Below are 27518 nucleotides of genomic sequence, written 5' to 3' on the forward strand. Positions count from 1 at the left end.
TTGCTAAAATCATTAGATAACAACTTAATGCTAACAAACATTGTACCAAACATGTGGTAACTCGTATCAGATATCCCAAAATTGGATCAGTGGATCAGATACTTTCTCCTTGGCTTGGTGTCGGACTACAGATATGGAGCTACAGATTTGAGGACAGGAAGTGAAAGGCTAATGGTGCCAGTGTGGATGGGAGGGCATTTTCTGTGTAGTTAGCTCGTATGCTCCTGTTTGCACCACCGTGCCCCCTTCCTCCCTCTTCAACTCCACACAGACGTCTATGCTACTTTAATGGAAGCATCAATAAATGATGACGTTTCTCAGAAGCAATCACATCAAAGAGTTCACTTCCAGCTACGGGATGCATGCAAGATGCCCTGGCACACTTAGGCGCTCCAGGAAGCTAGCGTGGCAGCTTTTCCTCAGTGTATTAACATTACTTCCAGCTGGTGGGAGTAACCAATTAACACAATGCAATGTGAAACAGCAAAATGTCATGACGACAACTGGCGCTCACTGTGTACTCATCGGTTATAGAGGACGCAATGACGGCATGTTGAAGAGAGGAGCATGTTTTAATATGTCTGCTTTCACCGTGGACTTACGGTGCTGCTGCTGCCGTGCTAGCCTTTTCCGGATGGAAAACATATTCTGAGTCAGTTCTCTCTAAACAAAACTGCTCACTAGATGCGACGCTCACCAGAGGAGAAGCACAGGGCACAGTTTCATGCATTTTGCATTGCCAGCGGAGTATCATTCCAGTGTCATTGGCTAAGGTGGGACAGATGGTCCAATGACTGCAACAGGAGTTCTGCCTAGCAATAATCTGCTGCCATCAACAGATCCCACTTAATAACCAAATCCAAATGACCACTGTTGACTATAATCTCAGAAATTAGTTTGGTTTTTAGGGATGTTTTGATCCAAATTGCTGAATAGTAATTAAAACTGGAATTGGGTGTCTTTTATTTTATTTTTTAGAAAAATGCTCAATGCAGTTAGTCATTTTCAAGCCAAGCAGGATTTACAGCATTTATGGAAATATGCACTGGTCAGTCTTCTGCCATGCCATGTGTTGAACAGAGAGTACGCTGACATCTCAATCATGAGCGAAATGAGCGCAGTGGGAGCAGGTGTCAGGGCGGGGTCCATACTGAGAGGAGGCTGATGAGGAAAGGGGGGGGGATGGTGAGGACAGTGGAACCTCTACCACTGGGCTGCTCCCCATGTTGGCAGCCATGAGGCTTTGATCTATGAGTGGATGACTCTCATCACCAGTCTTTATACTTAGAGGGGAATGGGGTTGCTTCAAATGGGGCTTTGGGGGATTGGAGGGAGGAGACATCTCCTCATTTCGATGGAGTGATGAGATTGGTCTGTGTAGAGTTGCCTGTACGAAAAGCACGATGACTCCAACACTCTTGACAGGCACTCAAACGAAGATTGAGACAGCTATAGCGGTAACATCTCTGCATTCCTAAAAACATACATGAAAGAGAAGTTTTTGCTGTGATGAGAGGGCCAGTTTTCCCTTCTGCCAAATCAATGTGGCCCTGCTGTGGGGGCCTTTGGTCGATTATCTATTGGCAGGCGCCTGGATGGGGCAGCCACCTGCTCCTAACTACCACTCTGATGTGAGATACTGACACAAAATAGCTTGAAAATGATGATCTAGCACATAAAATTCCAATCAGCACATTTTCCAGCACAATAACACAGCTCTTGTCATCCATCCTAGTTGTTTACAGGCTATGAGGAGAGGCTGATTGTGAGAAAACTGTTTTTGAGACATACAGAGTTTTATCAGCTGACTAGAGATCTCCAAAAGCCTCAGGCTCAGTAGCATCCCTAGGAAGCGTAGCTTTCGGCTACAGCCTAATCTTATCTCCTGGGTACATTGTGCTTTAATGGCTACACTCAGGCCACGATTTCCATCCCTCGGCTTCATTTCTAATCTTAAACTGTCTAATGTGGTCTTATTTTGTTTGACCCCTGGTACCCACACAGCTGTAATCCCCTCACACTCCCATCACTGCATTCTCACAAAGTATATTGGCAGTGCTGCACCAATCACTTGCTCACACATTCAGCATTTAGAACAGGTGCCCTGCAGCACAGCCTGAGAGTCCAGATACACCCAGCTTTGCAACAATCCTTTTCTCACACACTCCTTTCACTTCTACCTGTATTTACTGAAAGTTCTTGTACTGGAAAGAGGTAGAGTTTCTCCTTTATCCCCCAGCAAAGAGAACATACTCTGAAGGACAGGCAGAAGTATATTTTCTATGTTCAATACATGTTCGGCTTCTAATCTAATTATTTCCCAAAGGAAACTGTGACTAAAAACAGCATTACGGATATTAGATAAGAAGATCATAGACACTTTTGTACATGAATAATGAAGACTTTCATTCTTTGGTCTCTAGTGGATTGCCAGAACAAAATAACACCTCCTACGTCTTTGCAACAACTCTTCAACAACATTTTGCAAATAAGCCATCTCACGACCGGTTAAGAGTGAGCGAGCCATGAGATGCACTAAACACACAGAGCCAAGAGGGGCCTGAATAAACACAGTGATCCGATCAGCAGAAGAAGGAACACAATGCCAGGGTAAACCGAGTAAAAGTGTACTATTTTCTTATTGCGTAATGTTTTTTTATTTGAAAAAAAAAAAGTGACAGAGCATATTTCAAACAACACATTTTATCTGCCGGCCTGAGCGCGGAAAAGGATATGTGTGGGAGGGTTAGGCAAGAGAATATCTCTCCAGAGGGATTAGAGTAATGATAAACTCTCCACCGGCAGCAAACTCCAAACCTTTCATTACTGTCAACACACGCGCAAAAACATATGCGCACACACAAACAGGTGTAGACGGCAACACTGACAGACACACACACAGACACTAGACATTTTGGCTAGCCTACAGCTCCAAACATTGAGTCAATACAAAGAGACGGCTACAAAGGTATGCAGAAATATAGGCTAACGCAAAGATGGACGCACACACACACACACACACAAGCCAACCCCCAAAAGCTGGATCTTAAGAGCTCCTGAATATTCCGCCGCGCTCAGTCAATCTGCATTCGGCGGACCATCTCCCCCCACTGTGTCTCCACTCTCCTGGAACAAATACTAAACCGAGCCAAGGGCACCTCCAGGACTGCTTTGGCCAGCAATTTCTCCCCAATTCTCAGATCACCTCCCCAGTGACCGCCTGTCTGACATTCACACATACACAGAGCTAATGACAGCCTTCCAGCCACCCAACTGTATAACTGCCCTGGGGGGGATAGAAATATCTCTCCCTCCATGGTCACCGGTGCTCCTGTGTGGAGCGTAGGATCAGGCTCGCCTCAGAAAGCAGCAAGCAAAGCAGACTCTGACCACAGGGAGTTGAGGATAATGTCAGTCAACAGTTTGGGAAAGGTTGGGTAACTTTTTGGGCAAAGCAAAAGAATACACTGCTAAAACTACAGCATATATTGAAGTAAGGTGGATAATCCTTTATTTAGATTTTTAAAAATCCATGTGGACCGGATTATTTAGTGTTGACTAAGCACCTGATTTAATTCAGGTAAATGTTACCTGCCTTATCTTTTTTAACTAGATAATTAATGTGCTGTCTGCTAAAGATCCACCACAAGCTCACACAGAGAAACCTCAAGCCATTTTGTCTCCCCCTGAGTCCTTAAAGTCTTATTCTCCTAAAACAATTGAACGGATCTGCCACGCTGTGCCATTATTTCAACATGTTCCCAAGACAAATTGACAAGAATATTGTGGAAATGGGTGACAGAGTAAGGCAGATTACTACACAGCCCAGTCACCAGGCATTGCACGTTGCTGCAGACCACAGATATGTTAAATTTTTACATTTTATACCTATCATATCAGCGTTTCTAAAGTTCTGTAGTGCTAAATACAAGCATAACATAAGTGCTGTATCGTAGGCAACTGGACTTGCTTGCGTTTCTTGAAGACGTTTTGCCTCTCATCCAAGAAGCTTCTTCCCTTCTAAATGACTGGTATGAAATTGCAGGCTATAAACCCTGTGAGGGTAGGAACCCTTGCAGAGTCATAGGGGTCACGTGAGCTCTTAGCTTCAGAGTCGTTAAGGTCACAATGTGAGTCATCAAGAAACGCAAGCAAGTCGAGTTGCCTACGATACAGCACTTACCATGACCTGGATGACTGAGAATCTTCACCGATAAATACAAGCATATTAGCTAAGTTTCTCAACAGGAAGAGATAACGGTAGACCACTGTTCAGGACCAACAAACAACAAAACATTATTTATTTATTTATTTCAGGAAGGCACTGGCAGCATTTCTAGCCCTCCTTGTGTAACCAAAACCAGGTATTTAAGCCAAAACACGATCTTTTCCCAACCACAAGCGAGTGGTTTTGTGCCTAAACATAACTAGGGCTGGATCGATTAGTCGACTAATCGATGACTTATCGACTGTTAAAATATTCAGTGACTATTTTAGTAGTCGACTAATCGGTTTGAGTCATTTGTCAGTACTATAAAGGTACCCCAAAATACTCTTATTGCAGCTTCTTACGTTCAAATATTGGCAGCTTTACACACTCTCCCATGACGGTGAACTGAAACCCTTTGGCGTGAGTACGAAACAAGACATTAGATGACATAATTTGGGGGTTTGAAAGAGACAGACTGACATTTTTCAACATTTTAACACATTTTTCTATAAAATGATTTGTCGACTAATCAAAGAAACACTGCCAACATTTATTCTGGCGACTGAGTTGTGCCACACTGTCCCATTTAATTCTTACAATTTGTGGAACAATGAGCCTCTGCACTCATTAGACCCTCCTGTTTCCATTTTTTCAAGTCTATCTTAATACATTACTGACATGCTTGTAAGTGCATTGAAACAGAAATGAGTCGCTATTAACATTCGTCCTGCCCATACTAGCCACAAAACAATTAAAGTTAATTTCAATGTAAAAGATAGGGGACAAAATCCACATTCCTCCAGATCAGCTTAAACTAACGCAAGGCTTCAGTAGTATGAGTTACACAAATCTGTTGGGTATTTTCAAAAGTTCGTCTTTTTACTCGCAAATTCTCACTTTGTATTACTATCCCTCTGCTGCAGCTCAGCAAGGAGATGCTGTCTGTGGAGGCACATAGAGGGAATTTCATACTAAGAAGTCTGAAACTTTGAGAAAAAAAAAATCACTGATTTGTCTGATGCAGTGTGCAGACGCCTCACATTATCTTCAGCTAAACTTTGGAGTGAATCTTTACACACAGCTGTAGGTTTTGACGTTCCCATCTACTGTGTTGAAATCGAATGGATCTCTTTGCAGACAGTATAGACAGGACGAACAATATCAGCAATCAACAATCCCTCGATGTAAACATGGGCATGTCAGTACTGTTTTGAGTATTTCTCATATCGAACAAAAGACGCTAAATCTCCGACAGTCAAAGCCAATTACTCGTCATGGTGAATACAACACTGCCTGTCGTTTTGGAGGGGAAAGTTTAAAAGCCTGAGAAAGCCTGTGAGTGTCTATCTCCTTTAACTTTAGCTTATATTGGAGTCATGATATGTAGCATGTGAAATAGGGTATGGTGAATGTGCTAGGAAAGGTAGTATCGGCACTGTCTCTACCTGGAGCTCACATAAACGGAGCCTGGGTCTGTTGAAGGTGGCAGTGCTGTTTGGGCTGAGAAAGCCATGTGTAAGTAAAGTAAAGGAGGTTGTTGGGTCAGTGCGGGGAGCAGTGACAGCTGGCATTAGGGGAGTGTCTCTGGGACGCCAGAGCCTGTCTAGCCTCCTGGAGGTGTCGTGGGACCAACTAGGCGAAACACTGGTGAAAGGAGGTTCCCACCTGATGACCCCAAAGACGTGTTAGTTATCACTGCTCACTGGTCTGTATAGTTAAGCCTTGCCATAATAGCTTATCATAGGGCTTAGGAGGTTATTCCCTGAGCGCTGATCCTTTATCTAGAGCACAAATTTCTTGTGTTTATTTGAACAAGTCAAAGTTGGGTTTGGAGAATACAAATAAAAACCTTTGTTACAAACTAGCAGCCTTTCCTGCTATTTTTTTTTAACTTCTTGGTTGCAACTCACCCAATTTTATGGAGGTTGGATACCAAATCCCTTAAGCAGTAAGTCATTTAACACAGTAGTTTTAAGGCCTAGAGTGTTGTGCTATCTTTATCTTTTCTTATTCGCTGTATGTACATATTTATTTGCATGATACTAGCACACATCCACATTCAGTTATGTTTTGCTTCTTTCTATAAGGAGAGTTTTTTCTGTGTATTCAAAGTGCACTGTGCAACAGGAACTGCAACAAGACAAAATGTACTAAACATGGGAACCATAGGTGCACTGACATTTGGCAGTAGTGGCTCTAATCCAAAGCACCTTGCAGGACAAAAAGAGTTTACCATGAATGTTACACTAACTGCTTTTGTCAGTGCTAATTACCTTATTGACTCCTGTACGTAAACGCTAATTCTGCTTTTTTTGGTGCTTCCTTTTAGTGTTGAGTTAGCTCCAAAACAGCTCCCTCTGTATCTGCTCAATACAATTCAGCAGAGTACAGAAGCTTCTCTCTGATATAGACGCTTAAATCTGGGCTCTGCAGGACTAAGCTGCCCTCCCACCCATTGCATTACATCCTGCTATACAGCCCAATACTCCAGTGTATCGTATAGTTACTAACAGCTGGCAAGTGTAGCCCCTACAGTGGGAACACACGATTGTCTCTCCTATTCAATCTGTTACACACACATTAATGCAGGATAACAAACTCACATTCACACATACTCCCCACTGTCTTCCTCCCTCCTTCGCACACACAGTGTTGCTGTATTATAAATGAGTCTCTTCCATCCCGTTACACTTCAGTGTCGCTGCAGCCAGGGACATAATCACCACAACATACACAGAAACACCTCGCTGGCAGTGTTCAAACAGTCTGAGCAGGGAACATGCTTCTGACAGGGCTCACATACACATACAGAGATACAATTACATGGGAGTCTTGCTCTGCAGCTGAAAGGATGCTTCTAGCAATTGTGTTGTTTGCACTTCGAATGAGTTTGGTCCATACGCTTGTAGCCAGAGAGGGGAGAGAGTATCGGTGTGTGTGTGCTGGGGGAAGGGAGTGCTTCTGGGTGTGGCCCCTGTGCTTGTTTATACAGAGACAGATAGATATCTGGATGTCTAGATATTAAAAACAGTGGGAGGTGAGGGGGGGAGTGCTAATGATCTGATGATTCTGTGGTGTGGCTGAGCATCACCTGGCGTCAGGACATGAGAGGAGCATAGCCCGGGGGCTTTTCTCCCTCTCTTTTACGCCCGTCCCTGAGGTCCACCTCTCCTAATGCCATGAAATGTAGCGCTGACAGCTACCTTCAAAAGCATCAGCAGGGGGGGCGCTAAACAGCAATCCCCCCACTGCTCACTGCTCTCCTCTTTCTCAGATACACAAAAACATACTGTGGCAGACAGAGATACAAAGATACAGCAACGTGAACACCACAATTGCTTATCCACACACATGCACATGTACACATATCTATATTCCTCCTGCCTCTTCTCTTTCAGCTCTCAGCAGCTACCCCTCCTCCTGCCTCCACCCAGCACCCACAGATAACAGCCTTCCCTTTGGGCAGGCAGGCAGGCAGGCAGGCAGTGGAGGGGACAGCCATGGATGTGTTCTGCCTGCTATCTAATGAGCGTCGGAATGTCACCATGGGCCTGTCTGCTGGTCCCAGCCAGCCGAGCATCCATACATGTGGAATCAGCACAGTCTATCAAACAGCTGGTAGACAGCTCTGCTCCCCATTTCTCTTTTTTCCTTTTATTCTCTTTCCATATATCTCCCTCACTCTTTCCGCACCTCTACAGTATATGCCTCTCCCCGTCTATTTCTGATCACAAACAAGCAGAGGCCCAGGTCTGCTTTGCCGGTACGCCTCCCCCTCACCCAACATCATTGACTTAACATAGACATCCCAAATGAAGGATGGAGGCGAGCACTGCCATAAATAACACGGCGCCTTCTCTGCACGGGGTGGCTGAATGTACTTAGCAAAGGTAATGCAGGGAAATAAGAGAGCGTAATGACAGAGAGGTGCCGGTCGTGTTTTTTTCCATTTCCTGACAAAAGCTGTGGGAGCTTCTTCCTATAACTGTCTTTGTTTCTCTCTTTCTCCAATTCTTCCTTGTAGCCTCCCTCCCTCCCTCTTGCTACCTGCCTGGGTAGCGCACTTCTGAGTGTTGTCTACACAGAGGACATCAAATGGCCTGCCTTCACAGAGATGCTGGAGTTGCTGCTCCATGCAGAAGTGCTGCTGTCTCAGCGGCTGTGCGGGGAGATTAGAAGATATCAGGAAGGAGGAGGGAGGGAGAAAAAAAATGTCGACAAATGATTGTGGTGTTTCTCTGTCCCACAACAACACTGTCACTTTGGTGATCCGTGTTGAGAGATCCTCCTTGTGAAGACTCGAATGTTGCCACGTCTTTGGTTTTGCCACTGATCCGGGGAGCCAAAAGCAATTTCCTCTGTCGCTACTTTTGGCTGGGTTACGATAGACATCTCCATCCCTGTGATGGGAGCTGTTAACAGTCTCATTTGGACTGTAATGAGAGTTCTGACATCAAGCGACAGAGATGTAACACTGGCAAAAACAGTGCATAGAAAAGTCAAGCACGACCGCGGCTTTGACAACTCCATTTTGCACAGTGCCATTTACTAAATGCCATAGATAACATATTTAGCCTACACACCGCCTTACAACTGACAGCACGGACATCTGACTCACTCTTCTTCCCATTCATATTTTGGTTACAGAGTGTAAGTGTTCAGACCGCTTTAACACTCCAGAAGATCACCAGTGGGTAAATTCTAGCGAGGGGCCCATTCACTCACATCATGCGTCTCCGTGAACGCAGGGTTTTGTCCCTGCCTAATCAGATTATGCTAAATCTGTCAATGATTCTTTGCGTGATTCACCCGCCTCTCCCCCTCTGCTCGCCCTGCTCACCCGCACTTTTTCATGAAGACATAACACTGCCTATTGTTCAGGCAGGTGGCAATCTGAGGGCCCCCGAGCTTAGTCCCGTTATAGAGGAAAATCCATGCTGCTGCTGACAGTCTCTTACACAGTTGTGCCACAGACAGTAAGACTTAAATACAAGCATAAGGGTTGCAGTGTTATCAGATGATGTGACATTTTAACATCTCACTACAGGGGCTGATCTGTGGATTAATGGGTTGCATTCTGTCAGTCATACAAGTTGTTTAAACAGACATATTAAAAGGAAAGCAGTGTTTGTGACTTTTCATTAAAAGCAGCTTTGCTTCACATGCACATTGCCTCACCTGAATAGCTTTATCTCTCCATCTATGAACAAAAACACAAGGAGTGTGTGTTACTGTACCTTGGAAGTGGAAAGCTCTAGACTCGCTGTGGAAGCCCTGGACCTGAGTAACTCCATCAAAGCCTTCTCCAAGCGTTAGTTCATCAAACACGCTGATGCGCAGGGCAGGGTCAACCCCAAAGCCTACAACTAATTTGCAAACACAAAAACAAGATTGTCATTGTTATTAGCAGGCAAGGACACCTGTGATGCTATAAAAATGATCCCCTGGTGGTGTCAGGGGAAGAGATGGGAGGTTACTGTACTGTGTACAAGCTGCTAGATCAAGTAGGTCTGGTTATTTCTAAGAAGCCTAGGTGGCAAATTATCCAAAACAACACATCATGCAATTATCTCATCTTATCAGCTACATGTTGCAAGAGATGGTTAAACAGTGACAGCCCTGTGTCCTACCTGAGGAGGCGCAAAATATGCCGAGAACCAGAAATAGCTGTAATAATCCCATGGTGAATGTATAAAAAAAAAATTAGTCCATGTTTTGTCCACTTCCGAGAGACAGTATTGTTCAGTCACACGCGAATGATGTATCACCCTCGCGCAGAAGGCTATTACCAATCCCAAATGCTGAGCGGAGGCATCATCACAACTTTAGATGCCCGATGATGCAGGAAGCAAATCCGGATAGAGGAAGAAAGGTGTAACAGTGTGCAAATTATTCCATGTAACGCAGGGTCTGCTCCATCAGCACCGTCCGCGGCACAGGTGGGTAACGGAGGATGCACAAAGCGAGCTGCCGCTGCCTCACCAGCTGAACAGACGCTCCTACAGCAGCGTGAATGAAGAGCTGCGGCCGCTGAAGGAGGAGTGGAGGGAGAGGATGAGAGGAGGGGAGGAGGAGGGGAAGGGAGGGAAACCTGTCGAGGAGTCAGACAGGAGGAAGAAGAGAGAAAGAGGGACAATGAAGCCCCCTTGTGGCCTGAGAAGAGAAAAACATTGATTAATCCAAAATATGCTGCTCGTATTGATCGCAGCCACGCCTGTTGCCAAGAGGAGAAAATATTTACAGGGCACTTCAGTCCCCGATGGGGAAAATAATTTTCGGGTCGGTAAATTCCTGATAAATTCCTTAATGGTTTCCTGGAAACAACTACGTGATTTGGCAAAATGATAACATCTAGACAGATTAATTTCAGTTAAATGCAGTGCACAGCAGGTTAGAGGAGTGTGTAGGCAGGGGTGTAGACAGACAGTGCAGTCAGTGCCATTGCACAGGGGCCCCTGGGGTGGAGGGGCCCATAGAGAGAGCGGGCCCTTGCAAGTGATCTTTTTTTTTTTATAAAGTCAGTAAAACAAAATTACATGCTTTTTCTATATAAGCTCAAAATCTATGAATATACCATAAAAGCTTTTACATTTAATGATTAATTTCCTACTTTCTTTGATATGTTTGTCAGATATGCAACAATGACTGCTGGATAATATATATGTTGATGATGTCTAATGTCAAGTCTCTACTTGTGTCAAGACAATAGATGCATGATAGTGTGCACTAAGGCCCGTTGTGACCTCCTTACGCCACTGGTATAAGTGTGCCATTTGTCTACAGCTAATGTAATCCAACATATGAAGAGTTAAAGGTCCAGTGTGTAGAATTTCAGGGCTTCTATTTTCAGGGCTTTGAAGCCAATTTTTGTTGTGGCCAAACAGTGGTACTGTAATTTCCGGGGTCTGTCACATAATGCCCTGCGACCCAAAAATACTTTTTCTCTCGACTCGTTTCACTATCAGGATTTGATCAGATTGGTCCGATAAGATTTCTAAAGCCTAGAAGAGTCGATTTAGATTAAATCATGCTATCCCTATTCAACTTACTAAAGCGCTTAACCAGAGGTTAGCTGTTCAGCCAGCAAAAGTATAATGCTGGGCTGTACTTGGCCACCGTAAGTCTCTAGTGTGCCTGCTCTATGGGCCACACAATGCAGAAGAAGCACCGATCATCCAGGTAATTTTATACACTGCAGTTGAACTATTTTGGCTTCATGTGCCACTGAGCAACTCTCATAGGAATGAACGGGGCCTTAACCTAACCAATCCCACCTATGAAGGCAACGAGTACAAGCCAGTCAGAGGGAGAGTAGGGCGGGTCATTCCTTTGCTATTCTAGGATTCACACATTTGCACTTGGCACACAGGAAGGGTTTCAGTTCTGTAAACTCACCAGATGCCATTAAATCCTCACATTTCAAAAATAAATTAGTTATGAAAAGCGTTCAGTTGGGTTTAAATCAAGTTCTTTCGATTATAAAATCTTCTGGATAGCAACAATTTCTATTAAACTCAAGACAACTAACTAATTTTATGTGACTAAAATAACAATTTCTCTTTTCCTTTCATTAGTACCAGATTCCTTTTTTGGGTAATATTTAAAAATATATATTAGGAGGTTATTAGGGAAGTAGGGACCTAAAAATAATTGTTTGGCATCACTGTACTGTATTTAAAACAACTGGCACAGTTTGAAGTCTGAATTATGTCTCTACAACATAATATTCATGACAATATTTAAAGTTCAAATGATAAATTTAGGGGGTAAAAGCACAGACTTATTACAGACAAGGCAAACATTATGAAGCCAGGGGTGTAAGTTACAAGCTTTTGTTCATGAGTTAAATTTAGCCTGACCACACAGTTATCACATAGAGATCAGTTGTCAGCTGCTGCATTGCAACTGAAACAACTTGCTCAAATGTCACCTGTTTCAGTTGGAGTCAAGGCCTTTTAAGTAAACCAATTCATTCAGTAAATATCTTGATTTTGTTGTTAATAAAAAATATTAGCTTTCCAGAGAGAAAAAATTGGCAGTACTGGAGTCAGCAGGAAGCATGTTGATTTAAATTTTGCCCTGACCTTGGTTTTTTCAACACTTCCAAACCTTCATGATTCAGTGGCTTGGCTCAATCTTATTTTATGCTGCAGGAGTATGAGGTTTTAAGGATGCCCCTGACAGTAATACTATCCAGAGTCGAGCCACGAGGTGCTTTCTTGGGTTGCATAAATATACTGCAAAGCGGGCTACTGAAGGGGACATGGGTTGGGAGTCATGTCTTGTAAAGCAGAAATGTGAAACGCCTTGTGCAGTTGCTGAAGGAGAGGCAGACCAAAAAGGCCTTTAATTGGAGAGCACACAGTTCTCCTTCACTACAATGTTCTGTCTTTCTGATTCACATTTTATTTTCTAGGAGTATGTTTCAGTGTGATAAATAGGTGGGTTTGCTGTCTCTTGAAGACGTTGCAGCATTAATCCAAGACGCTTCACCTGTTCTCCCAACAGGTGGAGAGTCCGCCAAGCATTTAAACCTCTCTGTTGGGTTCATATTGATGTTACATGAGGTCACGGAAGTTGTGAAAGTCAAATGGCAATTATGATAGCCTTGTGTCTAATGAATGAAATTCGAACTTGCTGTAAAAGGAAGGAATGTTGAGACAGTATTATGAGCAGGAGGTAAGTGGTGTTGCAGCACCCCCTCCTCTGCTCAGGAATAGTTGTTCCAGCTTGATGTAGACGGCCTCCTTTACTCATCTTTCCAACCATCTGTCTTCATATGAAGCACAGAGATCGTTAGCAAAAATACCAACTGTCTTAAAGCATTAAGTTTACCAGTGTGCCATAAATGCTTAAAGGAGCAGTGTGTAGGATTTAGTGGCATCTAGTGGTGAGGACTGCAGATTGCAGTCAGTTGAAACTTCTCCCATGGGCCAAGCATGAACTCCCTTTTAGAGGATTCTCCCAGTGTTAACTGTTCGGGAGGTTTTTACCCTAAGCCGAAATATCCACAGAGGTCTCTTCCTTCCAAAAACAAATTGACCTTGTGATCTAAAGTGGTAAAAACATCAAAAAAGTAGTTTCACATTAAGAAAACAGTGTTTTTTCAAGACTGTTCTGCTCGTCATGGAGGAACTGCTAACTACAAACACATTCTCACTCCGACCTCATCACATATTGATGTTTGGTCATGGACTTTCCACGTCCACATACGACGTGTAAAATACTCTGGGTGCGTTGGTTGTTGACTTTCTGGGCCGCCCTGTGAAGTTCTGCCTGTTACATGCGTTGTCTTCTTTTTAAAATACACTTCCGTTTTCACAGGAAATTTAATGTTTACATAAAGTCTCTTTCAAAATAAACGCACCACGCTGGTATAACACCGCAAATTGACAGGGTTTTTTTTCTCAACAACAAAAGCGAGTGGTTAGGTTTAGGAAAAAAGAACAGGATTTGGCTTTAGAATCTTACAGGACACAAACACCGCTCTCTTGGGTGAAAGTCGGTGTTTGTTGGACCCATCCACCACCGCTCCCGCCCACCCTAGCCACACTTTCGCCATCTTAACTTTGGTCCTTGTCCTGCTGCGTTTCCCCCTGATGCAGGGGAGCGTTAAACTTTAAAGGCAACCGGCCGCGTATAATGCTGACGTTAAAGGACACCTTTTTACTTTGGTTTCTGGCATGGCAAGTCACTGCCCAAGCGCCAGATTTCGACGACTTCGGAGTGAGACCGTGCTCTAACTACAGTGGCCAATGTGAGAATGCAAATAGCCCTAATTAGAGCCAGTGTTTGGTTTGTCTGTTTTGGGCTACTGTTAAAACATGGCGATGCAACATGCGGACTACGTGGATGAGGACCCGCTCCCTATGTAGATATAAACAGCTCATACTGAGGTAACAAAAGCACAACGATTATTTTCAGGTGATTATACACTTAAAACAACAACATACTTATTATAATATATTCCATTTCTGCCAACATATCCTCTAAATCCTACACACTGAACATTTAAATTGTCCTATGATCAGAGTTATGACCTACTGTAAGCGTACAGTTTTGCTCTTTCAGTTTCTTAAATCATCCAGTAAAGCTGAAGTTTGGCTTTTCGGCAGGTGGCATGAAAATGAATTAAAATGAAGTGCTTGGCTGTCTGTGTGACTCAGCCTTGTTAATGTCTTTTTATAGAGCACAGATGCTTTGTGCTTTGAATATTTGTTTATGCGTCTTGCATCTTCTTCATCCAAGGGACCAATTACCATTTTGAAACATAACCGTTTTATCAGCGGCCATGCCACGCTTGTGATGATTTTGTTTTTTCCTAAAAAAAATAAGAAAAAAAAGAGGAGGATGAACAGTTACATTTCCCTGAATGCTAATAAATTTCCTGCCAGATGGACATGAATCGAAGCCTCTTCGTAATGGCCTGTTCAGAGACGATCCCATAACAAACCCCAGCCAATCCCTGGATTGCTGGGAAAGTCTTTTGTTGGCTGTGCTGGGCTGTTGAAGTAGGCTAACAAGTGCAGGCCAGCAGATATGATTATAGGAACAGCTCTAGATCCTGTGTGGTGCTCAGCTCCTTCCCAAGGACTCCAGATTAACACCATATCAGTCCTCCCCTCCCTTCCTCCCCTTCGATCCGGTTTTCACTCATGCCAATAACATGTTTTGTTTTAATAATGATTCATGTAGAATGGACATGTTTTGACAAATAGGCCCTTATCTGTCTCCAATACTTGTTCATAGGTCCACAGTGTGCAGCTAATAGGCAGTTGTTGTCAATAAAACAAAGGCAGGCAATGGCTCTGCAGTGGCAGAGTGTCACATCTGGTGTGTGAGAGGGCCTCCAACCCTCTATTCATTATTAATAATACTAGATTTCTTCTGGGTACAGACACAGGAAATGTAATTACTTTGTATTACCCACAAGTTGTCATTTCCTAAAGTGCCATCAGGAAAATAAGAGTCATTAAAGCATGTGCCCAGCCAAGAATGAAAAGTAATAAACGCACACAGTATGAACACACACCTATTCTCCTGCTGTTTGTGCGCGCACACACACACACAGACACGCACACACTGAATTTCCCAGGACAAGGGCAGTGGAATAGAGGAAGTCTTTTTTTTCTAAAAGATCCAGATGGGTGATGCATTGCAAAGCTCTCAAAGGCTTATTCACTTTGGCCATGACTGCGCTATATAGACACACTAATGCCATAGACAAAATGGAATTGCTTTCAGTATCTGTGCCAGAATTGGAATGAACTGCAGAGAAACTGGCCTTATTGTTCCCACAGGGCTCTCCTGGGATTCACTGGTTTCATAATTCCATGTTATATTGACCTTGCCTGTCTTTCAAATCAGACATTCATGAGTCATATTAAAAACTGTACGCTCTAATGGTTCATTACGTCTGCCTGCTCAATAAAGTGCTTCATATTCATCATCACCATTTTGACATTTTATGATCAGTTTAAGTGGAAATGAAAGTATAACTTTGCTGACAAAAGAGAGTCTGTACATTTAACAACTGACTACATTACGACTCATTGTTTAAGACATACTTTGCTGGATTTCACTAAGAACAATGTATAGATTCAAACAGTAATCCCTCTCAATCATCACTTGTGGCGGTGTATTGTTCAGCAGAGTCTCTCCCCTCTGCCTGTATTGTCTTATTTTCTCCTTATTTTCTGTGTGTGTGACGTTTATGGAGCTCAGGTGAGGTGTGGGTTTATAAAAAGGTAGTGACCAGGTGCCAGACTGTAAGCAGCAGGCAAACGAGAGACACGGCACCGAAAGAACACAAATATAGCGAGACCAAACGCCAAATACAAGATGGCTTTTACTTCACTGTTGCTGGCAAGCGTGTCTACAAACACTGACTGACAATCCTGCATAGTATATCTTTAAGCATGGGTGATGTCATTGCACAGCCACCAGTTGTATATAATTTTGTGTGGTCACTGCAAGACTACAAGAACAACAAAACAATGCAATACAAACAACTGCATTAATAATATTAAAATAAGTGTGGGAAGATTAAAACAAGACGTAGTATAAGAAATACACAATATAAAACAATGTTATGCCATGTCATTCACTCCACTGAGATGCACATGGTTCTCATTCTCTCAGTGCCATCTTGTGTGCATGGCGGTGAACTGCAGTGACGATACCAGAGTGGAGCAGTACTGAGGTGAAACAGACAGTGGCACCCTTGGACCATCCCAGGGCTAACTACTTGATGACCTGAGATACGGCAACACAAAGTAACTGCAGGGATGAGGTAGAGAGTGAGAGAATGACAAGAACTAGACTGCGTGCTCCAGGATCTCCCATAAAGGTTAGATGATGCTTGGACCGGTTCAAGAGAAGGTTTACCTTTACCCTGATGACATCATTTGTGCAGTATCATGCTGGAACACAAGGATATCATTGCTGATGAATGCCATGTACCGGCCTTTTCATATATGGTTATGTGTCTTTGTGTAACAGCAAACACTTTGCAAATGTCAGTGGAGCAATTTGCAGAACCTCATGTTGTCAATCAATCAGTTTCAATTTAAAAAATAAAATTGTGGTCCGGGACAATGGATGAAGTTTTCTAAAAATGTTTTCTCTTGGTTAAGGAGCAATTTTTCTTAAAATAAATGAATGAAAATAAACCAAAGATATCCAGTAAAATATCAACTCCATATTTCTGTAACCCTCTTTTCTTGATCGTTGGTGTTCCCAAGTTATTCCGGGCTGTGGGTAATTAGCGAGGCTACAACATTTGTTTCCTCCTCTTCATTTAATTTTTACCAACACGACAAGACAGTGCTAGCACATCCCAACTTAGGGGTATAGCAACTTCTCTTCACTGTCTCGCAACTGTCCCCACAAAACAAGGGCAGGTAGGAACCAACACAATGACTTCACTTTAACACTGACAATTAAATGATAATTTACCAGTAACTCAATAATGCTGAAGGTATTACTTAAATATTGTACCCATTATTAATAGTACTGTAACTTAAGTAATTAAAAATAACCCCATAATATAATGTGTGCAGTAATTATGGTTACATTTCCTTGAAAGTTCACATCACTAATGAGCTTGACGTTAACATGCTCCAAAAACCACAAGCTGATGTACTTTTTTACTTTTCCCAACTTTACTATCGCACAACCCCCCAAAGTGTGAGTGGGCAGGCTTACGTCATTGTTTTGGAAAAGCTCCATTTTCTCCCCACACACACACTAAAAGAACAAGCTGGCATTTTAACAACTACCCACTCTGGTTGACTTTACAGAAAGGCGCCCTTTTTGGGTGAGGAAAAACACTAGTTCAGCACGGACAGAGGGCTGCAAGTGAGCTAAAAAGATTTTTTTAAATGTAAGCGTCTTAATATGGACATACTCTTAATCGAAGCATGGTTATACGTACGTTGATCTTTTATAGACTGTCCACGCAGTGCAGTTGCTCGACACAGCCACTCCCATTCCCCCTGGATCCTATTGTGAATGGGTGCAGTGAGCTGGCTCATTGGGCCCTCATGGTGAATGGCCAGCAGCCATTCACTCAGCATACAGAAGCTCATTAGAACTCTATAGACACACAATTGTGAGGCTCACATTAGAAACTTCCTCCTCTGAGGCACAGACACCGCACACAAAGTGCCAGTTTGCTGCTAAGCTAAGCGCATTGTCTTCCTGATTCATAGAGCTTGGCCCTCCATTCACGATATTAAGTTCGAGTGGTGGAATATCAATTGCGTGTGCAATGGGCCGGTATCTTTTTAAGAGCTTTAGTGGGGTTAAAAAAGAGAGAAAAGGGATCTCAGCCGGTCTGCAGAGTGCTTGCTTTCAACAGGGCCATTGTGAGGATGCTGAATGAAGGGACCCCTGTTTTTTTCCCTCCATTTCTGAAAAGAGACGGACATCAAATAAATTCACATGAACTTGCTTCAGGGTGTTTCCAAGACCCACTGTTTAAGAATAGCCTAATTATACCTCCCTCTCCTGGAGAGCCCTATTGGAATCTGGCTAATTACAAAGTGGTGAATCTTAATGATGATACGCTCTTAGCGATGCCTTTTAAAATGTGCACAGAAGTCGTGTGAGACCGGTTCTCCCTAAATTGTCGATGAACACAGAGAAATATATGATTCTACAAGGAATTAATTATGCTTTTAGCTGGTTTTGAAGTGCTTGTTACAACTTTTAAAGTTTCTACACATTCTTTTCGTTGCTAAAAGGCTATCTGAAGTGGAAAGAAACTGTGGCTGTGAGAATGAACTAAGCAAATATCCTCAGTGTTATCACATAAAACATATGTTGACCACTATCAGGGTGCTTTCAAAGTGTAAACAAATACAGTAAATAAAGGCACAGAGAGCAGTCTGGGGTTCCCTTCTGTTTGCTCTGTCATATAAACAAATGACTCTCCACCAAACAAAAAGCCCTGGGGTACTATCACAGCCACCGGTCCATGTGGAGCATGTTAACACACACACACTCACTAAACAAAAGTAGATAGCGCACAGTCTTGCTAACACTCATCATGTGACAGCGTGCTATGCCTTCTCCACCAGTCTGAGGAATAAAACCTCAAATTTGATTACAAGCAACCTTTGGCTCCCTGGCCATCGCACAATAGGCCGAGCTGTCTGGGCCAATTTCCATGCTCAGCATGAGGTATCTACACGCGCAGACTGGAGCTCCCTGTCACCCCCCCCCCCCCGACCGTGGATATGCCTGTTTACTGTGCCTAAACTCCGGGTCTGTCGCCCCTCTTGTTGGACTTTCTATTATGATGCTGAGGATCATTAGTTGCAGTGTGAAAGGTTACACAAGCCTCTCATTGGACGTGTTTGTACCAAAACATTACTACATGCATGTGTGTGTGAGTTCACGTGACCGGTTTTACTTTACAGTTGCAAACCTCAAATATGCAGCATATGTATATGTGTGGATTTCGGGGGGCCCTGCAGGGACACATCCTCCTCAACATTTAGAATGTGTGCATTTGTTTCTCCCCAATTAATAGTACATTTGATGCAGAAAAGTACGGTGGCCCTGAAAGGTCACAGCACTGCAACTTAAGAAAACACATGCAAAAAGACAAAACACAAGCAAATTGAGAAAACATTTTCATCAATTTGACAACACGTGCGCAGCATTTAGAAAACGCGCTGCAAAGACCACAACACAACACATTAGAAATAGGCCGCAACACAACGGAAGTGTTTCCACGGGACACTTAAATGTGATGCACACGTCCGGACAGGCTTGTTGTTGACGCGGATTTCAAGTCACAGCTCAGTCACCGTCTCTTTCCGTCAGTGGTGTTGGAAAATGAGATAAAATTAAGTGTTTTTTTATTTATTTTAACATCGTGATCGCATGATTCAGCCTATTGCAGTGATCTGCTACTAAACTATCGTTAGCCTTTTGCTTGTAATTAGCCTGCCAATTCTAATAACCTGATAAAATAAATACACACGGTTAATTCATTGTGAAACCACAGACTGTATATAGTGTGAAACACGCTGTTAGCTGGTTATAGTTATTTACTATAGTTACTCAGAACTGTCACCAAGTAACATTCAAGGACAAAAATAAATTCGAAAGATGCAGTTTGACAGCAGGAATAATATTTTAAGGTGTATACCAACCCATTCTATAAAGGCAGGCTAATTACAAGCAAAAGGCTAACGATAGTTTAGCAGCAGATCACTGCAATAGGCTGAATCATGCAATCACGATGTTAAAATAAATAAAAAAACACTTACTTTTTATCTCATTTTCCAACACCACTGACAGAAAGAGACGGTGACTGAGCTGTGACTCGAAATCCGCGTCAACAACAAGCCTGTCCGGTTAAGTGTCCCCTGGAAACACTTCCGTTGTGTTGCGGTCTATTTGCAGCGTGTTTTTCTAATGTGTTTTGTTGTGGTGTTTACAGCGCGTTTTTCTAATGTGTTGTGTTGTGGTCTTTGCAGCGCGTTTTCTAAATGCTGTGCACGTGTTGTCAAATTGATGAAAATGTTTTCTCAATTTGCTTGTGTTTTGTCTTTTTGCATGTGTTTTCTTAAGTTGCAGTGCTGTGACCTTTCAGGGCCACTGTAGGGAAAAGGCACAAATCAGTGCATGAAATTTCACCAGAATTCAGAAAATCAAGTGTAAGATGCTCAAACTTTTCTGGCAGAGGACCCCCAACCCCTGTTCCATATATGCCCCTCCAAAGTGGAAACAAAACCTACACCCTTGAGCATATGCCCCCACTACACTGAAGACTGGCACTGAATATCTAAGTGGTTGAGTCCACTGCCTGTGGAGCTGCATGGATCTCTCAATGCCAACCTAGAACTGAATCCTACCAGGACTTAAAGACCTCTGTAAAGGTAAAATAAAACTTTTGTCTGACTGGAAACTTAACTACGTAGCCCAAAAGTTTCCAAAATTGAAACACAATTATGAATTATGCTTTTAATTCCTAAATAGATCTTTTTGTGACATGGTGTTGTTCAATATACAATAATATTGTTGTGATATAGAAACATCACAAAATGTCAAAACTGTCTCTGAGTCTATGACTATCACGTGAAGCACAGTTGCATCCACAAAAACATTTTAATTTCTATATAATGTTCAATTTTATAACTTTCATTTTAAAGAATTTATGTCATACGGAATTATAAATATCATTCCTATGTGGCCATTGCACACAAGTGAAAAATGCTAGGTTTACACCAAACTGATTGAGAAATTAAACTTTCAAGGAATACTTCACTCACAAAATGCCCATTTGTAAATCCATCATGCTGTGCTACCTTGAATTTGTGAAGAATTTTTAACTGTTTCTTGCATGCCTCCACGGAACCTTATGATTTATTGATTGATTGGGAACCACATTCACAACAGCAAAACTGTATCAAAACATACATTTACAAACTCTGACACAACTCCTGCAGGATAATCCAAGTCTAATTTATCCAATTGTATGGTCAGTCCTTTCCAAACGCATGAAATTTATGGAATTTTTGCATGATTTGGACTCAGAGATCATTACCAACTGTAAGCCCCTAACTCATCACTGTATCCTGTGTGCTCAGGTTGGCTGGCTCTCTTTACAATTTCGTAGACTTTTTCATTGGCATTTTCTTGTTCACAAAGCTATTCTTGGCGTACTTCCAGCATAGTTATGTGTACATTAAGCAAAAAATGAAAATGGCTGCTCTCTGCTCACAAAACATGATTTTATTGTCTGTACCGAGGGTATATGCAGAGTTTGGCAAGCGAGCATTTATGTATGCAGCTCTTCATGTGTGGAATCCTCTAAGGGCTTAAAGTTGCACTCTTTGGTTCCTCTCGTTTTTATGGTTTATTTCCAGTATATATTAACCCTTTTTGGTTTTGTGTTTTATATTGCTTTTTTAAGAGCTTTACATTTTTATTCTGTATTTTACTTCCACATTGTCTTATGTTGCTGCCTGTCTTGGCCAGGACACTCTTTAAAAGGAGATTTTTAATCTCAAGAGGTTTTTTCTGGTTAAATAAAGGTTAAATATAAATAAATAAAATAAGATTTTTGTTAAACACTACTATTTAAACCAAATTGAAAGTGAAACTTATCTCTGTTTTCTTCAACACCTGACTCAAGTACTAAAGTGCAAGTGAAAATGCATGTGTTTGGGAAGTACTGAGTACACAACTGGAGAAACGATACTTGGATTATACTGCACGAGTTGTGTGAGACTTTGTAAAGGGACGTTTGATGTAGTTTGCTGTTGTTAAATATGGTCCCAAATCAATCAATAATACAATACATGTGCTGTTTTCCATGGAGGCAGGTGAAAAAAAAGTTTTCTTTACAAATTAAGGGTAACACTGGGTGATTAACTGATATACAAATGGTCATTTTGTGGGGGAAGAATTGCTTGAAAGATAATGTAGTCATCTTGTAAGGCTGTGTAATGCCATATTTCTTAAAAGAAAGTCAAACTTTCCCTTTCATCAGCTTCATGCAGGAGAAAATGTCCTGTTTTGAAATTCAATTACATTATCCTGTCTCCCCATATTTATTCACACCAGCACGGCCTGTATTTTAATTATTTTGAAAACCCTCACAGAGCAATGTTTCTGGAATGAAACTGAAAAAAAGCACATTGCAAATGAACTGCTCAGGGGTTTGAATGAGGCACAATGGGAGGCAGGAGAAAAGAGAAAACTATTTACTACTGGAGAAGACTGTTTGGTGCATGTTAAACTTTGGCCAGCAGTTCATTGTCTCTGGTGTCTATCATTTAATAGGCTAGTTGACATAATGAATGAGCCAGACCCACCTTCTGCCACTCCAGAAAGGCCCCAGCCTTATCTGAATTGAGAAGCACATTAGAGCCTCTCAGCCAATCACGACGCAGCCCCGTAGCAAAGTGCAGGCCCGAAAGAGGAAGAGCAGAGAACTTTTGTTTTCCTCAGAGTTTAATGAAGTTGGCCTGGTCACTCAAGAAGGGATTAAAGGAGAATTTAGTGTCACTGAGCTGTGACTGCTGAAGAGGGAACTCAAGTGTTCGGGTCACTGTGTGAACACGATGGTCTCAGTTCAGAGCTGTACCAGGAGGAATATGGCTGGCTCTCCTCCTGCTTTACCAGGCTTTGGGAACTCTGGAAAGAGTTTTCTTATTGACAATCTGCTGCAGTCACAGACACCTTCAGCCCGTCCAGAGGGGACGGCAGGTGGATACCTGAGACGAGCAGCGTGTGAACGTCCGAGGAGAACCTGGGTGTCTGAGCATGGAGCCTACCAAAGCCAGGCCCACAGTCCCCAGCAGGGGAAAGATTTAGGAGCACCACTTGTGCCACACTCAGGTAAACAATTTTTTTTAATGCAAGCAGACCTCAAACTAAATCTAATATATTTAGATAATGTCAGGTATTTTAAATGTGATAAAAGTTACAAAGTTGCTCTGTGTGACATGCTGATAGCAATTATGGTTTTGTTCTTCCACAATTCTTCATTCTAACTCGTTATATTCATATAAAGGATAATATTGTTCAACTTGTTAAATTTCATAAATTCTTCAGTTTTAGGCTGGAAATTCATATTCATAGATCTAAAGCTGAATTTAGATAGATTATATGCATCTTTGTAAAGGATGTTAGAGATAAGCATAAGTCACAGACACGCTGCCATTTTTGCAACTTTTATGAAATAACTTGATGATTTAAAAAATGATTAACCACTGAAATTTCCCTCCATTGCATTTGCAAAAATTCCTTGTACATATTACCGAGTACTACTTAAGTAAGAAAAACTTACCTTACATTATGAACTATATTTTCAAATGCGAATATAGATCTTATTCACTGATATAAGAATTTTGTGAAATCTAACTTCTGATATGATTGTGTACATCTAAATGTAACAAAATGTATTGAAATTTAATGTAAAATATATCAAATATAATTTATAAAAGAAAATCTGTGACAAATAACATTTTCTAACTTTGATATTTGATAACAGATCAAATGCTTTGATTATACATATAAAATTATTCATGATACTTGATAAGAAATAATGACTGCAAAGAAAAATAAGATAAATGTTTAAAATTAAATTACTATAAACCTGTGCAAGCTATGTGATTAAATTAATTTTCAGATTATAGCGTGTTCATTGACAGAGTTGGGTTATTTTTTAAACATTTAATTTTCAAGCTGAATCTGTAAATAGAGTCTGTCTTTTAGATTGCACGGTTTTAAAAACATAAATATCAAACAAAAATAGTTGTGTCAGTATACATCACTTAAAGCTCATGCTGTAAACATGTAGATAACAAAAGTTAGACAAGACAGGACTCCAAGTGTCTTCAGAAGTGGGCGGTGATCCAGGTCCAAGTCCCTTGTGGATCATAAAGGTCTCACCTGGTTACTTCACGACCATATCCGACTGTCCCTATCTCTCTTTGCAGGTGTACTGAGCAGTGTTTTCCTACGGAGCCCGCAGTATCTGCTGGCATGCTGCGGTGGGTCCAGCCCCCCTCCTGTCTTCTCCAGTGAGTGTTTTATGCCTCATCAGCAATGCCTCAGCTACTCTCTAAGCATTAGCAGCAGGGTCTCCCATGCTTTTCACAGCTAATTACTGATGCAATGCCAAAGAGCTAATTCTCCGCTCAACTCTGCACGGCTCTATTCATAACCATTCACGGCTGTTTAGGATGGGGAAGAGGGGTGGGTTGCAAGGCTTTTAAGAGTCCCCGGGGCCCCCTATTTTGTACTTGCAAATACACACTTTTACTAGCGCAAATATGCAGAGCTAATAAACATCTTGTCTTCTGTCATATTAAGATTATAATTACCAGGTGTGAATTCCTACTGCTGAATAAGGCAGATTGTTTCAAAGCTCACTCCCTCAGCACATTAATAAGTTTGGTTGAGAATCCCAACAGCTTCAAGTTTAATTTTCAGGCTCATGAATTTTGAAAACTTTCAGAAAACCTGTAAGTGCATGTGAAATATTTCAATTTTCCTCTGAGTTGTGCTTGAAGTGTTTCAGTTCATATAACGCAAGACTTGAGTAGAGTGCTACATCGCACTCTAGTAGTGTTAATTAATTAAGACAAGCAGCTGTCTTATTTTGGCACTCTTCCACAGCAGTTGGAAGTTATTAGTTTCTGCAACCTATGATGACTGTCAAATGTTGTGGAAAACAGCACAAATCAGAAAGCCTTCATCCCCCAGGTCCCTGGAGTCCTCTTAGTAGGCTGACACTTTCCCACAGTGCCCAGCAACACAACAATGCCAAGTCTGGCCGTGACCAATTGGCACTTTCACTCCACCATCCACACGCGACCTCACTGCAATTTTTCACTGCAGCAATGAACTCCGCTGAGCACAAAAAACTTGTCCATTTCTCTACAGAAGAGGGCTGGACCAGGAACATCCCCTGGCCATTGTGTGGCTAAAGAGCTTGGTCCGCCAACCCCCCTCCTTTCTCCTGTCCTTCAACTCTCATTCCTGCCCATTGGAGACTTCTTGACTAGGACATAAAGCATTCAATGAAAGTGACTTTTATAGACTTATTCGAGCTCATCTTCACATACAAACTGGCTTCATACCTGCAAGTGAAAAGATTTAGTGTTGGGCCACTGAGCCATCGAGTAATGGCATTTCCATTGAACGGCTCTATTGTTGGTGTCCTGCAGGGCTCTATGGTTGGCCCACTAGGGCAGACACACACGTTGCCCAGGGATGACCTGGTAATCAGCTATTTAAGTGAAAGCCATTGAGTCCCAATAGAGAAGTGAGAAGCATGTCCAAACCTGTTATGTGCTCCCCAGAGGTGGTCTATGTGCAGATTTGTCGTACAGATTAAAAAGGCAACATTGAATGGATCAGATAAATTGTTCCACTTGACTTTTGTTGTGCGTGCACCTGTGAGTGAAGTAGCGTGGGATTGCTCCTCACAGTTCACCAAATCCCTTTTTCTCAGTTGAAGAGGCTTTCTATTCTCTTTAGTCACCCCCAGTTTGTTAAATTGGACAAATAGAAAAAGAGAAATCAAATGTGAGTGATAAAGTGAGTGTGACAATAACAGGCATGATCTAGGGTTGAAAAGGTAGGAAATGTGGTATGGTTGGTAAAGTGTGCATACTGATTGTGGATAGAATTGAAATTTGTGCCTCAAAGTCAAACATTGTCTATATCATTAAACCCTTGACAAAACGATCTATAGCCAGATTAGCCAGTAATGTGCTGTCTCATCTCAATTCACTACACACAACCTCTGTATTCCCCTGACTGCTACTTGTACCCCTGTTATATATATTACTTCACTTTGCGCAGTCCACAAATGACAACTTCTGATCAAAGACCCATATCTCACTGATATTAATATAGCAGCTTGGATCAAAACACTGCTCCACAAAATACCATCCATCTCCGCCCCAAGCAATACTCAAACATCGACCAAGTCTGAAAGAGAGATTAATAGGAAAACAATATAAAAAGAAGTAACCACTATCACATTTTCACCTGCCTCCACACTGCTTCCTGCTGTTTACTAACCTATTTTCAGGCCTGTCCAAATGTTGAACATAATACACTACTAAACAATAATAAACAAAACAAAACAAAAAAAAAAAACAGAAAGGCATGCTTGTATGCTGCAGAGCCTTGCAGTCTACTGACTATATTTAGCAAGCCTCCTATTTTAAAAAGAAAATCTTTGTACACCTGCTAATTCTGGTGGAAAAGGGTATGACTTTAACATATGATTTATGTTTCAGAGGGAGCAAATATTCGAATGTGGTCTGCCGATATAAGTCCTAAGTCACGCAGAGGGATCCTCAGGAGGGCTGTGTTCTCTGAAGAACAACGGAAGGAGCTGGAGAGAACTTTTCGGAGACAGAAATACATCAGCAAGACAGACCGGAACAAACTGGCAGCTGATCTCAGTCTCAAAGAGTCACAGGTTAGACAAAGAGGGAAGGAATCACCTCATTTTTGCCTGATTAACCTCTGATTCTAAAAGATGTTAAGCAGAAAAAAGAAACACCTCTATACATCCTTTAATTTTACAGCTGAACTAAATGCTTTTCCATTCTCCTGTTGCTTTAGGTGAAGATCTGGTTTCAGAACCGTCGAATGAAGTGGAGGAACTGTAAGGAGAAGGAGGTTCATAACACCCGTTCCCCGATGGATGAGCTCATGGCTCGAGGTCTTGCTCAGGAAGAGGAAGAACCACAGCATCACGCTGACGTAAAAACAGAGAGGTCGCCATCACAGAAGAGTGTCAGGGACACATGAGAGGCTGTAATGAGCAGAAAGTAAACCAAGGACTTCCTCAAATCCACAAAAACCAGTAAAAAGGCTACGATACTGGGAGGGTGTTAAAAATATGTGGATGGAATACACTTTCTATGAAGACTAACACTGATGATATTAACGTTTCCATGCATGTAGACGTCTTGTTGCATCATAAATGTAATTAGGTTCAACTGCTGGGTCAATCATCTTATTGCGTTTTGCTGGCTTCAGTAAGCAATTTATTAGTTATTACACTGACAAGTCTTTCCAGGAAAGATTCCCGCTCTTCGATTGTAATTGCAATCAGTTAAATGTGCAAATGAGTCACTTCATTTCAAGCATCTGCATATCAGACTGTTATGTTATTATTTCATGTTATGGTCAGCTTTACAGTAATGCTCTGCTCATGATCCAAAAGTGAAGTTAAATTTCACTTGGTATATTTTGTAAATATATTTTTTCATGATCATGGATTCTTAGATCAACTGTAAATAAAGTGTTTCACTGA

General features: G+C 41.9%; 2 protein-coding genes across 2 annotated transcripts in view; one reads left to right on the forward strand and one right to left on the reverse strand.

Annotated features, from left to right (window-relative positions):
* nell2a (neural EGFL like 2a) overlaps nucleotides 1-10271 on the reverse strand; it is a 129168-nt gene extending 118897 nt beyond the window's left edge. Inside the window, exons 1-2 of the mRNA XM_049573261.1 lie at nucleotides 9841-10271; nucleotides 9448-9576 (exon numbers count right to left, since the gene is read on the reverse strand). Of these exons, the coding sequence (XP_049429218.1) occupies nucleotides 9448-9576; nucleotides 9841-9892 (181 nt within the window). The 5' untranslated portion in view covers nucleotides 9893-10271. The remainder of the gene's footprint in view (nucleotides 1-9447; nucleotides 9577-9840) is intronic.
* Nucleotides 10272-22794: 12523 nt separating this feature from the next.
* Nucleotides 22795-27010, forward strand: dbx2 (developing brain homeobox 2). Its single transcript, XM_049573292.1, has 4 exons — nucleotides 22795-23071; nucleotides 24175-24258; nucleotides 26491-26675; nucleotides 26822-27010. The coding sequence occupies exons 1-4, from the start codon at nucleotides 22795-22797 to the stop codon at nucleotides 27008-27010; spliced, it is 735 nt and encodes a 244-aa protein (XP_049429249.1).
* Nucleotides 27011-27518: the final 508 nt, after the last annotated feature.

This window comes from Epinephelus fuscoguttatus, linkage group LG4, assembly GCF_011397635.1.
Source record: "Epinephelus fuscoguttatus linkage group LG4, E.fuscoguttatus.final_Chr_v1".
Classification (NCBI taxonomy): Eukaryota; Metazoa; Chordata; class Actinopteri; order Perciformes; family Serranidae; genus Epinephelus; species Epinephelus fuscoguttatus.

Bases quoted from the DNA above. Each gene is read 5' to 3' on its own strand.
- dbx2 (XM_049573292.1), top strand. From the start codon at position 22,795: ATGGTCTCAGTTCAGAGCTGTACCAGGAGGAATATGGCTGGCTCTCCT. The intron at 23,072-24,174 runs GTAAACAATTTT...CTCTCTTTGCAG, and splicing joins ACCACTTGTGCCACACTCAG to GTGTACTGAGCAGTGTTTTC. The intron at 24,259-26,490 runs GTGAGTGTTTTA...TTTATGTTTCAG, and splicing joins CCCCCCTCCTGTCTTCTCCA to AGGGAGCAAATATTCGAATG.